Raw genomic sequence first — 17,500 nt, 5'->3', positions numbered from 1 at the left:
ACTTTGTTTTTACACCACCAGACCAATGTGACGCAACAGGACTTTTGAAAGGGCCATGCCCAAAATAGGTTGCCTTATTCGGATACATGTGTGTCACTGCCCGCCCCCTGCCGGTTCTCTGAATCTTTCTTTTTAAATAGGCTCTGTCATGATTAATTGACCACATATATGAAGTTAAACAACTAAATTCTATCCGAACGATATCTTAAAAGTAAATTCCGTGCCTCAAAAAAAAGAAGTTTGAGAGCGTTTTCAAGTTTTAAAACCAAAACCAAAAACAGCGGACAGAAAACAATGGCTGTCGTTCCATTTTGGTCGGCTGCACTCGGATCCATTCGGGTTCACTCGAACTCGCCACCTGATTGGCCAACTTTCGCTGTCAATCACAGAACGATGAGCGAGGAGGGGCTTTACCAGGCTAAGGACGCTGATAGGCTCGTCCACTTGGTGGACGGCGAAAAAAAGCCAAATAAGCCCTCATGCCAGACTCCTTCTTGAAATCAAATGGAAATGAGATTTCCGGAGGGAGGGGCTTTATCAGGCTATATGTCCTGGTCCTCACAAAGGAAATGGTTGTTTTATGATCACATTTTAATCAGAAAACATTACAAAACATTCAGGTTGGGGTTAGGATTAGGGATTTAGAGGTTAGGTTTAGGGGTTAGCTCCGTTAGGATTACAGTAGGCATTTAAAGGTTAGGTTTAGGCACTAAACCTAACCTAACCTCTAAGTGTGTACTGTAATCCACAGCAGATCTACAAGCTCACATTGTGCACACATTGTGCACATTGTGAGCTTGTCGATCTGTTATTTTTGGTAGGCGACACCGGCGTACTATATACAACTCAGCCTAAAGATAGGGTACAGTAAGTGAAGAGATTTGGTTAAAATAAGTGTTAAATATATAATAAATATCTATATTCTGATAGTACTCATAGCTAGAGTGTTTGTTCAGTAACAGTCTCTCCATGTTCTCCGTGTCTCTCCAGCTCTTTAGTAAACAGAAAATGCATTTTCATGTCAGGATACCAATTTTATCCAATCAGGATAGAGAACTCAGACAGATACAGATTAAACTAGAAAAAGTGCTCCTCGGAGCACAGGTCTCCACCAGGTCAGGTAGGTTATTGTGGCCTCCTGGTGGCGCTATAATATGCCAATGTGAAAAGGGGCGCCATTTCTTCTTAGGCCTTGCACGGCAATAGGACACTGCATTCATGATTTGAGGCATTTCGTTCCAAAAATGTGTTTTGCTAAATTAGACCTGCTGGTGGCGCTATAAGAGGGCCAATGTGAAAAGGGGGGCATTTCTTCTTCGGCCTAGTAGGAATGTGTGTGCAAAATTTCACGGAAATCGCACGTTGCGTTCATAATTTGAGGCATTTTGTTCAAACGGACCTATCCAGCAAAATTTGGAAGTCAATGTTAGCCAATTAGGATGGAATATGAAATATCGGACACTTCCAGCTTGATAACATGACTATTATAGAGATACTGTGATACTGAAAAAAATGTTTTATAAAAGTCAGCCTCCTGGTGGCGCTCTAAAAGGCAGATGTGAAAAATGCATGGCAAAGGTTTTTCTTTGGCCTCTAGGGAGAGTGCGTGCAAAGTTTCATGCAGATCAGTGCAGGTAAAAACGCGAATCGGCCTGTTATAGCGCCACCATGAGGCTGATTAGAACATTTTCAAGTGGCATTTCTTCCTCGGCCTAATGGGAATGTGCGTGCGCAATTTCACGGAAATCAAACAAACCAATCCTGCAAACTTTGTAAGCCAAACTTAGCCAATCAGGATGGAATATGGGAAATCGGACAGATCCGGGTTGATCACACGACTATAGAGATACTGTATACCGATTTGCATGACGTTTGGATAAAATCTGTAGGAGTAATGGGAAAAAATGGCTTTTGCACAAATCAGCCTCCTGGTGGCGCTATGACAGGCCCATGTAAAAAATGTGGGGCAGAGGCTCTTAACCTTTTAACAAAAAACGTTTTTGTTTTAACCAAAACAAATCACTTACCCTACCTTTAAAAGGAAAAAAAAGTAACAGTTATAAATACAAACAATACATGTGTGTACCAGGGAAGGGAAAATTAAATGGTTAAACGTCACACAAATGTATGTCACTTTCCCGTTTAGGAATAATTAACCAAAGGTTAACATGAATTCATACAGTATATATGATAAGTTATTAAAATATTGCATATAATGGACCCTTCACGAAGCCACACCCACTCCACTGTGTGATTGGTGATGCAAGGTTAGTCACACCCAGGCCTGGCAAGCTTTGCTTCTCACCCATTGACTTGCATGTTAAATGACTGCTTTTCCCTTTATAAATTATCGATCATTTCAGGAGCAAGAGCTTCAAAATCTCTTCTAAATCTAGTCAACAAGGCCTGCAGTAGGTTATGCACTGGAAAAATGTGCATGACATTATTTCAATAAACTAAAAACACAGGAAATGTTAGAGGGAGTAATAGCCATGGATACACGACGGTCGACTGTCACGACCGTCATGGATGAACTTCAACCTGGTGTTTGCACTTTCTCCATTTACGGCCCGTACATCTACATAAACGTTCATATTTCAAATATAAAGTGCACCCCATGGCCACGGATGTTACATTTATGTACCCATATCATCCGTATTGTTCAATAAAAAGCATTTTAATGGCCATTTTCTCTGCATTTTCGCCATATGCTTTCAACTGCGCGACCCTATTGGTGGGGAGGTGTATTGGACTCTGATACATTATAACTCTATGAGAAAATGGCCACCGATCGGCTTTTTATTGAACAATACGGAATATACGGGTACTTCTGAGTGGCCCGTGCATAACTGTAACATCCGTGGCCATGGGGTAAGCACTTCATATTTGAAATATGAACGTTTACAGTATATTGATGTACGGACCGTAAATGGAGAAAGTGCAAACACCAGGTTGAAGTTAATCCATGACTGTAACAGGAGTTTTCATGTACCGCAGGGTAAGACTACAGTAGCAGTTAATAAATAGACAAACAAATGAATTAATATACTTTAACGTGCGGAATCCGAAACAGGCAGCGCTGTGATTCTGAATTTTGTTACGATTACGGTGATTAGTATTATTGACACCACCTGGGCGAGTGTAGTCTCGCGTGGCCAGACTGTTGCCTCCCACAATTTACAAATGTTTCCGGCATACAGTCTGGGACTCGGAAGCTCTGATCATGCTTAAGGGGAAAGCGGAAGCCCCTCCCCTACCCACTTCCGTTTTAGCATTGTGCAGTGGCGCAAAGGAGTCCGACTGGAATCAAAACAAAAAGTGTTAAATAATATAAATATGATATATGTATGAATATATATACAAATATATATATATATATGTATCATATATGATACATATATGAATATAATGATAAACAATCCTCGCACAAATAACATGAATCTACCTATGACTCTATGCTTCCGCCTCGGTTCTGTTTACACTGGGACTACAGGTCCGCGGGCACCGCGTCGTGATTGGTCGAATGTTTTTCCGGTCTGAGTAGCTTCCGTTGAGCAGCTTTCGGGAAGTGGAGTTCCAGACTCTATATAGCATTCAGAGATTGTGGAATAGTTGTCTGGTGACGCGAGACTAGGGCGAGTGAGTCATGTAACTTTCCCAACGTTAAGCTGTGTATGTGTTCAACAACACAGCCATGCAGCCTTGCAGTTTATAAGTGCAGATTTCAGCTTGGGAAAAGCACCCAACGGTTTTGGGTACGTGTAATCTGTTGCTGGTTCATAGTCACCATTGCGTTATCGTGGTATTCCTATTCTTGCTATTATGTTGCAAATGATTGTGTGTGTGCTGGACTGGATTGGATTTAACACATTAATTATTTCTACGATCATTTTATTCTAATATAATGGGACGCTCACTGCTTTGATGTGCTGAGTTGATGTGACGGGAGCTGTTAGTAGTGACAGCAGAACCGCAGTTCCATCACGGTGGCCAGTCCCACTACATTTCCCTGTTATTTATCCAACGTGGATTAAATATCCAATGTTTGCTGACCACCACAGAATCTGTGTCAAAGTGGCACGTTAAGGGGAAAACAATCGCTTTGTATTCGCTGCATACATAATGTATCCCCGGTAGGTTTCATTTTGGGTTTTGTTATCCTTAAAAAAAAAAAAGGCTTTGCTCTGAAGGCCATACTTGATCGTTCGTGTTTGCCGTTTGCTTGACCGGAACAAAAGCACCTGAAGGAGTTCTGGCAGTTCTTTTTCTGATAATGTGTGCGTCTTACCTTCTGTAGGTCTGGGAACAAAGAGTGTGATCTTACCTTCTACAGGTCTGGGAATAAAGTGTGAAGAAGGTTTAGTTTTCTTGACTCTGTTGCCCTTCAGGATGGCTCCATCCTTGTTGAGGCCCAGGAACCAGGCTCTGCCTGACTCATGCTGACGGTACAGAGTGGACGAGTAGATGACATAGTAGTTCTCAAACACTGACTCCTTAAACTTACACTCTGCTGTGAAGATTTCCTGAGAGGAGAGGATAGAGAGAGAGAGAGAGAGAGAGAGAGAGAGAGAGAGAGAGAGAGAGAGAGAGAGAGAGAGAGAGAGAGAGAGAGAGAGAGAGTGAAGTACAACAATGTGCAAACAACACAGCAGCAAGATTTGTGAGCTGTTGTGACAGGAGAAGGATGTCTAATGGAATACAGCCCCCTCAAGTTCTACAAATCATTGTGTGTATTCCTGCGCTGTCTACATAGAAATACTCTACATACAAACAGTGCAACTACCTTTAAATACATTTGAAAACATTGCTGCTATTTGTCCCAAAGGTTTTATACCAAGTGAAAGCAAAACATTGAAATACTGCTGTCATTTTGTTTCAAAAGTTTATCCCAAGCTAACCTTTCCTACGTGGATGTTGAACTATTTCTGACAGAAAATGCACAATTCTTATGTTTTTTGTAAGATTTGTTTGTTTTATCTACGTTGCAATGTAACACAGCTCTGTTTACATTTATTTATTCCCATTTAATTGTACATACATTTTGTTTTGATTGCTTTGTTCAACTTTTGCTTTGGCAACGTATGTTTTCTCATGCCAATACTTTAAAGCCCCTTTGAACTGAATTGAATTGAGAGAGAGGAGAGAAGAGAAAGAGAGAGAGGCAGTGTTGCGAGAGAAACAAGCAACCAGGTCAATGAAAACAAGCCATATGAGCACACACACACACACACACACACAACTATTTGAAAATAGCCGATCTACTGTACAAGTGTATAGAGCTTATAGATCTGGTATTTTAAAAGAAATCTAGAAAAAGATTGACAAATGTGTAATATTTTGGCACAAAATATTTTCAGATGGGGGGGTCTGTGGACAAATACATATTAATTTGGGGGTCTTTGATATGAAAATGTTTGGGAACCACTGGTTTAAACAACATTAGACAGCAAGACAAAATAAGCAACTACACTTTAGAAACAAGCCCAAAACTACCAATCAACTTTACAGAAAAACAAGCCCAAATTCGCTTATAATTAAGCGGACATGGCAACAATGGGGAGAGGAGAGGGATGAGAGAAGAGAGAAGAGAGAGAGAGAGAGAGAGAGAGAGAGAGAGAGAGAGAGAGAGAGAGAGAGAGAGAGAGAGGAGGGTCAAATCATCCACTATAGCAGAACTATGTCTTGGCCTCTAAATATACCAGACCCTGCAGGTAGAACAGGTTGGCAGGGTGGAGATACAGATCAATCAGAGCAGAACCCCCCCCCCCACCCCCACCCCAAAACGCACGCACGCACGCACACCTGCTGTATCCTATATCATACTGTAGTTTCCTAAAGCATAGTTTAACCACTTAAACCCCACATGATGGTTGAGCGGAGTCCCTCAGGGCTCTATGCTAGCGTATTTTCCGTTCTCTGTTATTGTGGGGATTCTGGGGAAAGCTTTTGCTGAAAACAGCCGATCGACCCATAGTGAGCTTGTCGATTTCTGCGAAAGCCTTCCCCACAATACGACGGAAGACGGATACAGCATATCTACAAGATATCAATAAATCTACATGGTTGTGGTGTAACTGCTTGTAAACCAGTGCTGATTTTGACAGCAAATTTTGATTTAGTTTTAGTCATAGTCTTTTGAATAAAATTCTGTTTAGTATATTTTAGTCATCTGAAATGTTTTACTTTTAATCTAGTTTTAGTCGGAAATTTATTTTTGGCGGGCCGTGATGGCATCGAAATGATTTTCACTTAGCTGCATGCCGAAAATAGCCGATCTACAAGCTCACAACCCGTCGCAGTGTTGTGAGCACCCATGATGACTTGTCTTAGTTCTACTGGATCTCTTCTCCACTCCCTAACATTTTAGTCTAGTTTTTATTTGTTGACAAAATTGTCAGTATATTTAGTCATAGTTTTAGTCACCACAGCTTAGTTTTTATTTAGTTTTCGTGAGTGTAAAAAGGTAGTCAACAGACATTTTTCGTCATAGTTTTAGTCGCCAAAATCAACACTGGTGTAGACGTGTTCTTTTTGTATGTGACACCGTCATCATACTACAGAGTATACATCAACTAGGCTGAGCATGTTTCAGGCTTTCCATCTCTCTCATTACATTACAGTCATTTAGCAGACGCGTTTATCCAAAGCGACTTACAATAAGTGCATTCAACATAGGTAGGGAACGAAACTACAAATCACCAGAAGTCTTAAGTGCATTTCCTGCTAAAACAAGCAACCAAGAGTATACCTAGCGCTAAGGTAAAAGTGCAATATATCAGCTACCTACTTTCTTAAACAGATGAGACAAAATAGCAAAATCAAATGAAACTCAAACGTTAGCCTATGTACACAATCAGATTACTTACTCAGATTACTCAGGTTACTATTATGTTTACTGTTTCATGATGCCAAGCAACTCCGCTCATTGCAACATATTAATTATTTCATTTTGTGACATGTTATCCAACTTTGAGCTGCGATATGAGTAGATCTGAACATGATAAGGCTTTGTTTGTTGGATTTTGCATGTTCTCTCCGTGTCCCCTAGGGTAGGTACCCTCACAAAAAAACATGCAGTAATCCTGGTCTCTATACTGCCTCCTCCTGGCCTGATGGAAGGGAAAGGAACTGGTTGGAATAACATGTTCCTTCCATGCGCTAAAAAATTTGAGAAAAAAAAAAGATAAGGCTTTGTTTGTTGCACTGCTGTGATGTGATCACTGCATTGACTTGTCATGTATCGTTCCCCGTTTGATGTTGGCCGCACTGTAGACAGACAGACAGACAGACAGACAGACAGACAGACAGACAGACATATTGACATGTGCCTGTGGTAAGGAGACAGTAGAGGACAGAGTGTAACAACATCCCTTCTACAATATAAAGAAACTTGCTTCTACTTTCCTCAGCTGATGAAAAGTCATCCAACTTTACCGGTGTAAAAGTGTGGGTGAAATGGATTTCTTTTGTACAGCTCCCAACAACGTAAGGTAAAGAATAGAGAAACACGGGAAACAAAGTACTGTACTCTCTCACTGGCCTCAATCCCTCTCTCTATATATAATTTGTTTTCATGCTGCGCACACAGCGACCAAGCACTGCATTTAAACTTTTATAGAAGCAGCAGACATTAATAATAGATAGAGCGATATACGTAGCGAGGCGGCAATACAAAGCACCTCTCTTCTTCACCCTCTATCTTTCCTCTCACTCTCTCCATCTCACTCTGTCTGGTTAAATACTTTCAGCCTGCTGCCTCAAGGTTGGTCACGTCATCTTTATAGCTAAAAAAAAAAAATGGAATATTGTAATATTCTAATAATTTAAAAAAGTTTTCAGGGGCATAGGGGCTTAAAACGGCACAATGTAACTTCTTTTTACTAATAAAATGTAATGTTGGCTAATCTGTACGGTAGAGTTAGTTAATACATTGGGTTTGGGTTTTGTCTCCCTGCTCTTCTAATGAGACAATTAGATTGTGTCAAAGCTCATGTCGCACCTAGACACAGGATCATCTGACACAAAGTTTGACCTGAAGGTCAAGATTAAATTTATCCCCTGAGAAAGCAGGCAGGCTCTATTAACTGAATGGTAAAACATGTACGTATATTCACTGATAGATTACCACATTATGTAAAGAACATTACAAGTGAACAAGTGCATTTAAGTAGCTTTTACAGAGGTTTTCAAACTTCTTGTGCCCATACTGCCCAAGGCACACAATAATAAGTCTAAATCCCAAAGTACACTTGCACTTGGTCTCCCAGCAGACCAGTGTGCCTCAGCAGCACACCATGAGGGAACCACTGGTCTATTAGATACAGTACTGTAGTGGACTGTGGGGAGCAAGTGACCCCCAAAGGTTATGACTAATGAAAGACTAAAGCGTTTCACCTGATCTGAACTGTTGCCTCTCTGTCAGAGACTTATGGACTTGATTCATTGCTGGGGTGGTGTACTTATAAAACGCAGAGCCAAGCGAGCAGCGGAGGGTGTGTCTGGGGAGCGGTGTAACATGTCTGGGGTCGGTCTACTCTTCCTGACCAACACAACTTTACCTTGCGATAAGAGTGAGCAATATGATATTGGGGTCTTTTTCACATGAAGTGCCATGTTGTTATTCTCTTGCATAGTCAGTGTGCCATATCAACATTAAGTATAAGTACACCACATAAAAATAAATACAAAATCCAACAGATTTTTGATTGTCCACAATACAGTACAGTACATGCAGTAACAACATTTTATAATATTTTCTTTCACATCAGGACATTGTAATGATCATTAGAGCAATAACCCCACCTAATAATCTCCCACCCCTTCTTATTGACCTTTGAAAGACCCCTTATATTTAGTCTCAACATTTTGAAGACATAAACAAAGCCATATTTTTTTCATGAGGGCTGGAAAGCCTGAACATCAATTTTCTTTCTTTTTCTTTTTAGCCATAACTGTGTGATTCTGCAATTATTTACGAGCTGGCGTGACATAGGCTACATGCTCCAAGATGTACACAAAACTAGCATAGGCTACATGAGTAGGAGGCAGGATTATGTGCAGATTTTATATTTCAGAAGAAAAATCCTCTCTTTCACACTTATGCCAGTGTGCCAGTGATTACACTCCCCCGTGCCAATGGTGGCACCCGTGCTTAAGGTTGCCTACCCCTGTCGTATGGCATCCAGCCATATCAAGACTCAAGAAGAATCGAGAATCAAGAGGGTGTATTTGTCGCTTACTCGTACAGGTACAGTACAAGCAGCAAAATGTTGGTGTGACGTGTTCCAAGACTGTGCAACATCATCAATACAATATACACAGGATAATAATACACATAAGTCCTCAGTGATGAGCACCCCAAGGTACTTGAAGCTGTCCACCCTCTCCCTGTTGATAAGAAAGGTCTGAGATTGGACCCACCACCTCCCCTGTCATCAGCAAACTTTATGAAGGTATTGGAACTGTTCCTGGCCACACAGCCGTGGTTTGTACACAGAGTATAGCTGAAATAACAGTACGCAACCTTGGGGGTCTCCTGTGTCGATGGTGAGTGAGGTTGAGGTGTGGTTGCCCGCCCTTCAAACACTTGAAATCCGGCGGATAAGACATCCAGGACAGGTTCAGTCCCAGGTCAGCCAGCGTGCCAGCCAGCCTGGAAGCGATTAATATGGAGCTGTAATTAATACATTACAGCCTTACATATCCCCTTTCCCTGTTGTTATGGAGGTGGGAGAGGGTTACAAAACCTGGGAGAAGGCATCATCAGTGGACCTATTTGGACGGTAGACAAACTGCAGTGGGTCCACCGTCCACCTTATCACCACGGATATCAGCCCAACAGGGTGATATAGTCGTTCAACGACAATGATGAACCTTTTGAAGCAAAGTGGGGTGAGTTCATGGTGATAAACACTGATTTCTGTAGGTCAGCACAAGTCTTCATAACCCGCCATCGATGGACTGGCTGCTTTCTTGATCTTCTTTCGGCTAATTCCCATCGGGGTCGCCACAGCTCCTCTTGCCTGGCAACTCCATCTTCAGCATCCTTCTCCCAACGTAACCCCTCAGCCCACCTCCGCAGCAGCAGCATGCAAAAAAAACAAACATCCCTCGGCTGCTGCTTTCCTGATGTTCACTCCTTTTAGCAGCCTCCTCACGTCCCGCTCGGAGAGGACGAGTGTGCTCACTGCAGAGGAGGAACACACCGTTTCCACAATGGCCGCCGGGGCCAACCATGCCAGGTGCCAGGCTATAGCGTTCGCACTTTTAGCCCGGAACTGTGTGTAGAAAGCATTCAAATCGTCCGCCCGGTGCAGCATCAGCACTCTCGATTGACGGCCGCTTGCCCTTGTAATCCGTAGTGTCTCTTAACCCGTGCCGTGCCACGCACCTTGTGTGTCACTCTGCTGGAACCGAGCTCCCACTTTGTCCTTACAGCGCTGTTTCTGTGTCCTCTGTAGCCCGGTGACTGTGCCAAACAGACATTGCTGTAATATTTTCTGCACTAACAACAAAATGAACGGCAGCAGCGGGCCAGATGATGACACAGGAATGCCCTTGGACGTGGAGAGGAGAAGCTCTGAAACTATCATTTGTGTCGAAAAACAGTTGCAGTTCCGCAAGCAATTTGTTCCGTCATCTTTTTGTTTAATCACTTTGAACATGGCGTCCCTATTTTGGGCAAAATTTCCAAAATAATTCTAATTTATTTCCCAACAATTCCCCAAATGTTTTTTAATTATTATTGTTAGATCTTGTAGATCTGCTATTTTTGGTATTCTTCGTATGACAAAGTATGTATGGGCTTGAGTGGTTAACAGCTTATGCAGCTTATTCAGAAAACTAACAAATGGCCTAACAAAACAAAATGATAAATTATAAATTATATTTATATGATTATAAAAAAGGAACAGTCTACATTAGCTGAATCGTTAAGCAGAAAAGTACCATACGAAAGCAAAAGCAACTGTATTATTAATATCATATCAATATTAATGATATTAATATCATTCATATTAATATTACTGCTGCATGGTCACTGTTCTCTCTTGTAGACACATAGACAGTGAGGACTTTGTTGGCACTGTTTCTTAAAGGACCACTTCACCCATTTTCAACCTATCTTCATATAATTGGTCCTCACTAATGCTCGTTATAATATGGTACCAATTATGTCTACTGTCTCTGTGTCTCAGAGGACGGCTGTGGACAGTTCAGAAATCTGCCTCCCAGTGACATGATCGGTAGGCAGGTTTGGTCCTTTTATGAATGCGAGAACATTGGCTTCTATTATAGCATGCTAACTATCCAGGAATAGAAAGCCTTTATATTATCTTGGATTCCCAATCCTCTGAGACACAGAGTGAGTAGACACAAAGGGTACCATAGTATTATGATCATTAGTGAGGACCAGTTATGAATATAGGTTGAAATGGGTGAAGTGGTTCTTTAAGGTAATCTTTTATTGTTTCGTTTAAAAAAAAAAATCATTATTCTTGTTATTTGGGTAAGCAAAGTTAGAATTTGGTTGACAGACAGATAGACAGAAAAAAAAAGACAAGGCTTTGTTTGTTGCAATGCTGTGATGTGATCACTGCATTTACTTGTCATGTATCGTTCCCTGTTTGATGTTGGCCGCACTCTTTGTAAATCCATTCATTTTGCTGAATGTGGCAAAGGATGTGTGTTTTCACCTGCCCCTATACAAACAGACAGACAGACAGACAGACAGTCTTACTGTTGAGTAGATGAATCCCTCTCCATTCATGGCAGCATAGAGTCCAGCCTTCACTCCTTGGATGGCCACAACCCTCAAACCAACTGGAATCAGGTTAAAAAGAGCTGGGGGGGGGGGAGAGAGAGAGAGAGAGAGAGAGAGAGAGAGAGAGAGAGAGAGAGAGAGAGAGAGAGAGAGAGAGAGAGAGAGAGAGAGAGAGAGAGAGAGAGAGAGAGTTTTAAGTACTCCAGCAATAGTGGCAGGTCAAAGTTGAAAGATCACAGACAAACAACATTACTAATACCATTGTATTAAAACATAATGTTTTATAATTAGTGTTTTTAGTCATAAATGCCCACCCTGTACTGTAGTGTGTCTTCTGATCGGGGTGTTCCCCACGGTGTTTGTATTTATAAATATTCCTATATATTGGGTACACAGTCATCTGCACACCTCTGCTCTGACTACTGCTCGTTTTACTGTTGTTAAACATGCAGCTGTGTGTGTTGTACCAACACCATTGATTCTCACTCCCAACTTGGTCGACGTACCTTCCATACCGCTGAGGATGAGGAGGGATCACGTACCATTTTATTCCTGTTGGCATGCAACTTAACCCATTCAATCTGGGAACGCATCTGTGTCATTATAGATTTGAGCTATAACCATCCTTTCATACTTTGGCTATTCAAAAATAGCAGATCTACAAGCTCAAGCTACAAGCTTGACATGAAAAAGTTTGAGAACCACTGATATACGTTTTTCAGGAAACTGTTAGGATTTAGAAGACATTTGAAAAGATATGCACGAATGTTCACGATTTTACTAAAAATAGCAGATCTACAAGCTATTTTTGAAAAGCCAAAGAAATCTTAAAATGACACAGATACGTTCCCGGTCTTAATGGATTAAGTTTAGGTTCCCATTTGTTTTCAATGTTGAGTCTACAAGGTGTGTGTGTGTGTGTGTGTGTGTGTGTGTGTGTGTGTGTGTGTGTGTGTGTGTGTGTGTGTGTGTGTGTGTGTGTGTGTGTGTGTGTGTGTGTGTGTGTGTGTGTGTGTGTGTGTGTGTGTGTGAAGGTCAGTGCAGTAAATAAGACAGATGGAGAGGAGGAAGAGGATGGGAGAGGAGAAGAGATAATAGCAGAGAAGAAAGCAGAGGAATAAGATTAGTGTTGATAATCCTCATCTTCTCAGCCTTTACCAGGAAGGCTCTAACAGATAGAAGGAGGCAGACGCTCGTGTCAACAAACGCCGTTCATAAAGGCTGTAGACGAGCTGTAGGCGTCCAGCGGGAGGCGGCAAAACCCATTGACGCCACTTTGGGAGCACGGTTCTATTTTGGAGCATCGACGCAGGGCACAGACCACCACAACACATGGCATTCTGCCACTGATGACTACAAACTTGTATTGTGCTCTGTGTGCGTACTGTATGTTTGTGTTTTCACTTCTTTCTTTGCATGTAGCTGCTGACGTCAGCTGCTTTAAACACTTAACCTACATAACAACCTATTCTTTGTTGTATTATGTAAATTGCCTATTTTCGCTAAATGTTTGCCTATTTCTGCCAAATGGTCACCTATTTTCTATGTTCGCCTATCATGACATGCCCAGAGACAGACAGACTTCTCAGTTTTACTCTGTACACACATGTAATGATGAGACCTCCCGTAACCAGCATCTTTCTCTCTTTATAACCCAGTGGTTCTCAAACCTTTTCATGTGAAGGACCCCCAAATTGATATGCATTTGGCCGCGGACTCCCATGTGAAAGATGTGCCAGGGAACCGCAGAAGATTTATGTTTAAAAATGTTAAATTATAAAACATCTTCAAAACATTTTCGACATCCCCCCTAAAAATAATAATAACAATTGAATAGCCAGCATGGTTAAAATGATTGTGACTCTATATTAACTACTTACCCTGGGGGTCCTCTGACCTCACTGTTCTAACCCCTCCATACACAACTGTCCCTGTGTGTGTGTGTGTGTGTGTGTGTGTGTGTGTGTGTGTGTGTGTGTGTGTGTGTGTGTGTGTGTGTGTGTGTCTCTCTCTCTCTCTCTCTCTCTCTCTCTCTCTCTCTCTCTCTCTCTCTCTCTCTCTCTCTCTCTCTCTCTCTCTCTCTCTCTCTCTCTCTCTCTCTCTCTCTCTCTCTACCCCTCTTCTTCCTGCACCCAGTACCAAAACAGTGGTGATGACCTACAAGGCAATCAAGGGCATGCATGGTTGGCACCCTCGTACCTTCAGGACATGATGCAATCCGACAACCCTCCTCCCCGCTCAGTTTAGATTATCTAACACAGGGGAAGTCTGTTCAAATATTCCCTACAACACCCTGGCCAACGACCAGGGTGTCCACATGTCCTAGTCTCTTCTCCCTCCTGGCTAGCAAGCTGTGGAACAAACTCTTTCTTGAACTGCAGACTCACTCTCCATTTTTACACTGCAGTCTGGAAACTCACCTCTTCAGACTCCACCTCATTCACCCCCTGCTAGCACTCTTCTGTCCTTGTGTCCCTTCTTGTCACCTCGTTGATGGATGCTAATTTACTATGCAGATGTGCACACATGTTGGTTAATTGTGCAAGTTTTTCGATTTCAATTTGGATAGCATATTTAGTCTTATGCTATAGGTGTCATGTTTACCTGGTGTCGTAGTTTCTTTGAAGCCCTAAATTGTTCCCTTTGCAGTTTGCACTTTACCTATGCAACTATTTACCTTGTTGTTTATTGACAATTTACTCTGATCTTGCCTATCTGTAAGTCACTCTGGATAAAGGTGTCTGCTATATGACAAAATTGAATTGCATAATTCTCTCTCTCAATCAACGCCTCTTCTCTCTTGCACGCACGCACGCACGCACGCACGCACGCACGCACGCACGCACGCACGCACGCACGCACGCACGCACGCACGCACGCACGCACGCACGCACGCACGCACACACACACACACACACACACACACACACACACACACACACACACACACACACACACACACACACACACACACACACACACACACACACACACACATGCACACAACAGTGATGTTTGTGCACATACACTCATACACACGCACACAAAGCTATTTTAGCAGCACATGACAACCTTGAAAATCATAACTGAAACATAAAACCTCCTCAAGTCTCACATTCAAGGATCTGATGTTCCTAAAAAGAGGAAATCTGGTTTCCAATGAACCAGCAGGTCTGGGATCAGTGTCTTGCTCAAGGACACTTTGACAGACCAGCTCCGACAGGCATTTAACCTGCAAACCTAAGGGTACAGGACCAACTAGAGCTCTATTAAACCACACGCCCACCCTGACAAAAGACCAGTTTTACTTACAGTAAGTCTCTGGAGACAGACTGTTGTTGGTTTGTAGCCCCCACAATTTTCAAATGCTTCCGCCTAATACAGGCCTTCAACGTTTTTCAGGTCAAGGACCCCCGCTGAGAGAGAGAGAGATGAAGCAGGGACCCCCACTACATGTTGTATAAAATTGTGATGCACATTGCAGCATCAGTCTAAACAACATACAGTACTATCAAAATAATTATCTGTACACTGAAACTATACCAGGCAACTGAACCTACAGTAGCATCTGTCTAAATAACATGCTATCTAAATTACATTTTTAACCTTGCGATCAAGCAAAAAACAAGACTAAGTAACAAAAACATGAGATCTAAAGACAGGGTAAGAATACATGTCATCATAACTAGGTCAAGTGCTACGGGTGGAGTCTGAAGAGGTGAAGTCTCCCGATTATGGTGGAAGATTGGGAGTGAATCTGCAGTTCTGACTTCAATGGGGAGTTTGTTCCACATACTGTAGTTTGGGAGCCAGGTCACATAAATAACTCCGACTGGAAACCAAATCAGGAGAAGCCGATGTGTGCTATAAGCTTGCTGCTTAGCACAAATCAAAATACAAAAAAAATACATTTTGGACAGAAATAACAAACAGATGAAAGCTTCCTTCCTGTGTATAGACAGCATTACAGACTCTCTGTTAGCGTTCGAAGATTGTGTGGAAGAGCTGTCTGGCCAGAGAGCCTAGGGTTTTAATGAACGAACAGAGCGTTCAGAACGCTCTCGTGACAAAAACATTTCAAAAGTTTTAGTCGTGTTGTCAACTTTCTTCAGCATCTGGTGAGCATTATGAACCCTGGAGTTCAGTTCAGGAAATCCAGTTCATTACTTGATGTCAACCGAGGATATAGTACGCTTATTTTAGACCGGCTTTATACTTCGTCACACGAGGACGTCGCATGCTGAAAATAGCCGATCTACAAGCGCACAATGCATCGCACCGCGACGCATTGTGAGCTTGTAGATCGTCTGTTTTCAGCGTGCGACGTACACCGTTGTAGGACAGAGAATAAATTAAGCAAGTCTTTAATAGTTAAAGCCCTCTCCCCTGTGGGGAAGCTGCAACCCACTGGAAAAGTCTGATTGTTCTTTTATTTTTATGGCACGGCTCTTTGCAGGAGTCTTAGAGCTAGGGGCTATAACCATAGGCGCCGATCCCGTGGGTGGCCGGGAGCTCGAGCACCCACAGGAGACGTGATGAGCACCCACTCGGAATGTGCCGGTCGGACGGTTAGAATGCTTTTTAACGTGCACACTGCGCAGGATGCATGATGTAACCGGGCGGTCTGATACCGCACGTAATTCTGAACGGATTTATGTAATTTTCTCTCTGTAATCTGCAACGTGCGATTATGAATTCCTTGTGCCAGTTGTTTTATCATCAGCCAATAATCAAATTGTACAACTTGGAATGTACCCATAGCTCTCTCTCCGTCCCTGTCGCGCGCGCGAAGTCTCTCTCTCTCCGTCTTTCGAAGCCGTACCAGACAAAGAGAGCAAAGTTATCGCCTGTCCGAAAAGGAGTTTTTACTGTGTCGTCTCACAGTAAACAATCTGGCCTACTCATTAAGGGGCTAAAGGTTAGTGTGTGTGTCGCACAGCTGTTTGTGGTGCTGAACGCACACAGATATGTGTGAAGAGAACATGGTACATCTTTGCACCAGTGTGACGGTACGTCTTTGTACCAGAGGAACTTCCTTTCCAAAACACATTCATGTGGTCGTTGGGGAAAATATGCCAGTGAAAATATAATTTTACAAAATAATTTGTCTTTAACTGAAAAGTACAAACATAGTACGATTTAAACCACATAAATCCTATATTTAGTTGATCTGGGTTCCCCAGGGCTCTACAGTGGGTCTGCTCTTTTTTCCGCCAATTCTCTTCGCTGAAAAAGTGTGCCGCATTGTGAGACATTTTCGCTGAATGTTCGCCCCAAAATAGGGATGCTAGGGTTCTGAATAGAAAGTGTAATGGAGTTGAGAGTGAAGAGATGTTAAAGTGCCGAACAGAACACAACACAACACAAGAAAGCAGAATGGAACAGTACAGTATATTCTAAATCTAAGTATAGATTTTAGACTGCATAATATACATTTTGCATAGAGTCTAAATCCTGCCTCAGTCGACACATGTTTAATTAAATTATAATTATTAAAATACGAAATCTGTTAGAGTTGAAGCTGAGTGTAAATATGTAAATATATACTGATGACGATGCTGCTGTTAGCGCTGATAAATTCACAGAGCTATTTAAATCCCAACACCTCCTGTGTGTGTGTGTGTGTGTGTGTGTGTGTGTGTGTGTGTGTGTGTGTGTGTGTGTGTGTGTGTAGCTTGTAGATCAGTTAGGGTTAGGGTTATAAATGGCCAAACATTCATTTTTTTATGGCATTCATGA

General features: G+C 42.2%; 1 protein-coding gene across 2 annotated transcripts in view; it reads right to left on the bottom strand.

The window, feature by feature from the left end:
* Positions 1–17,500, bottom strand: part of LOC311050234 (fibroblast growth factor 12-like) — a gene marked incomplete at its 5' end in the record, with an annotated part of 97,292 nt that overhangs the window by 2,609 nt on the left and 77,183 nt on the right. For both annotated transcript variants that reach the window (XM_084064228.1, XM_084064227.1), the window contains 2 exons: positions 4,325–4,523; positions 11,738–11,841. In XM_084064228.1, coding sequence (XP_083920354.1) covers positions 4,325–4,523; positions 11,738–11,841 — 303 coding nt within the window. The remainder of the gene's footprint in view (positions 1–4,324; positions 4,524–11,737; positions 11,842–17,500) is intronic.

This window comes from Gymnoscopelus microlampas, assembly GCF_963454915.1.
Source record: "Gymnoscopelus microlampas genome assembly, chromosome: 8".
NCBI lineage: Eukaryota > Metazoa > Chordata > Actinopteri > Myctophiformes > Myctophidae > Gymnoscopelus > Gymnoscopelus microlampas.
This window is presented reverse-complemented; position numbering and strand designations above follow the sequence as displayed.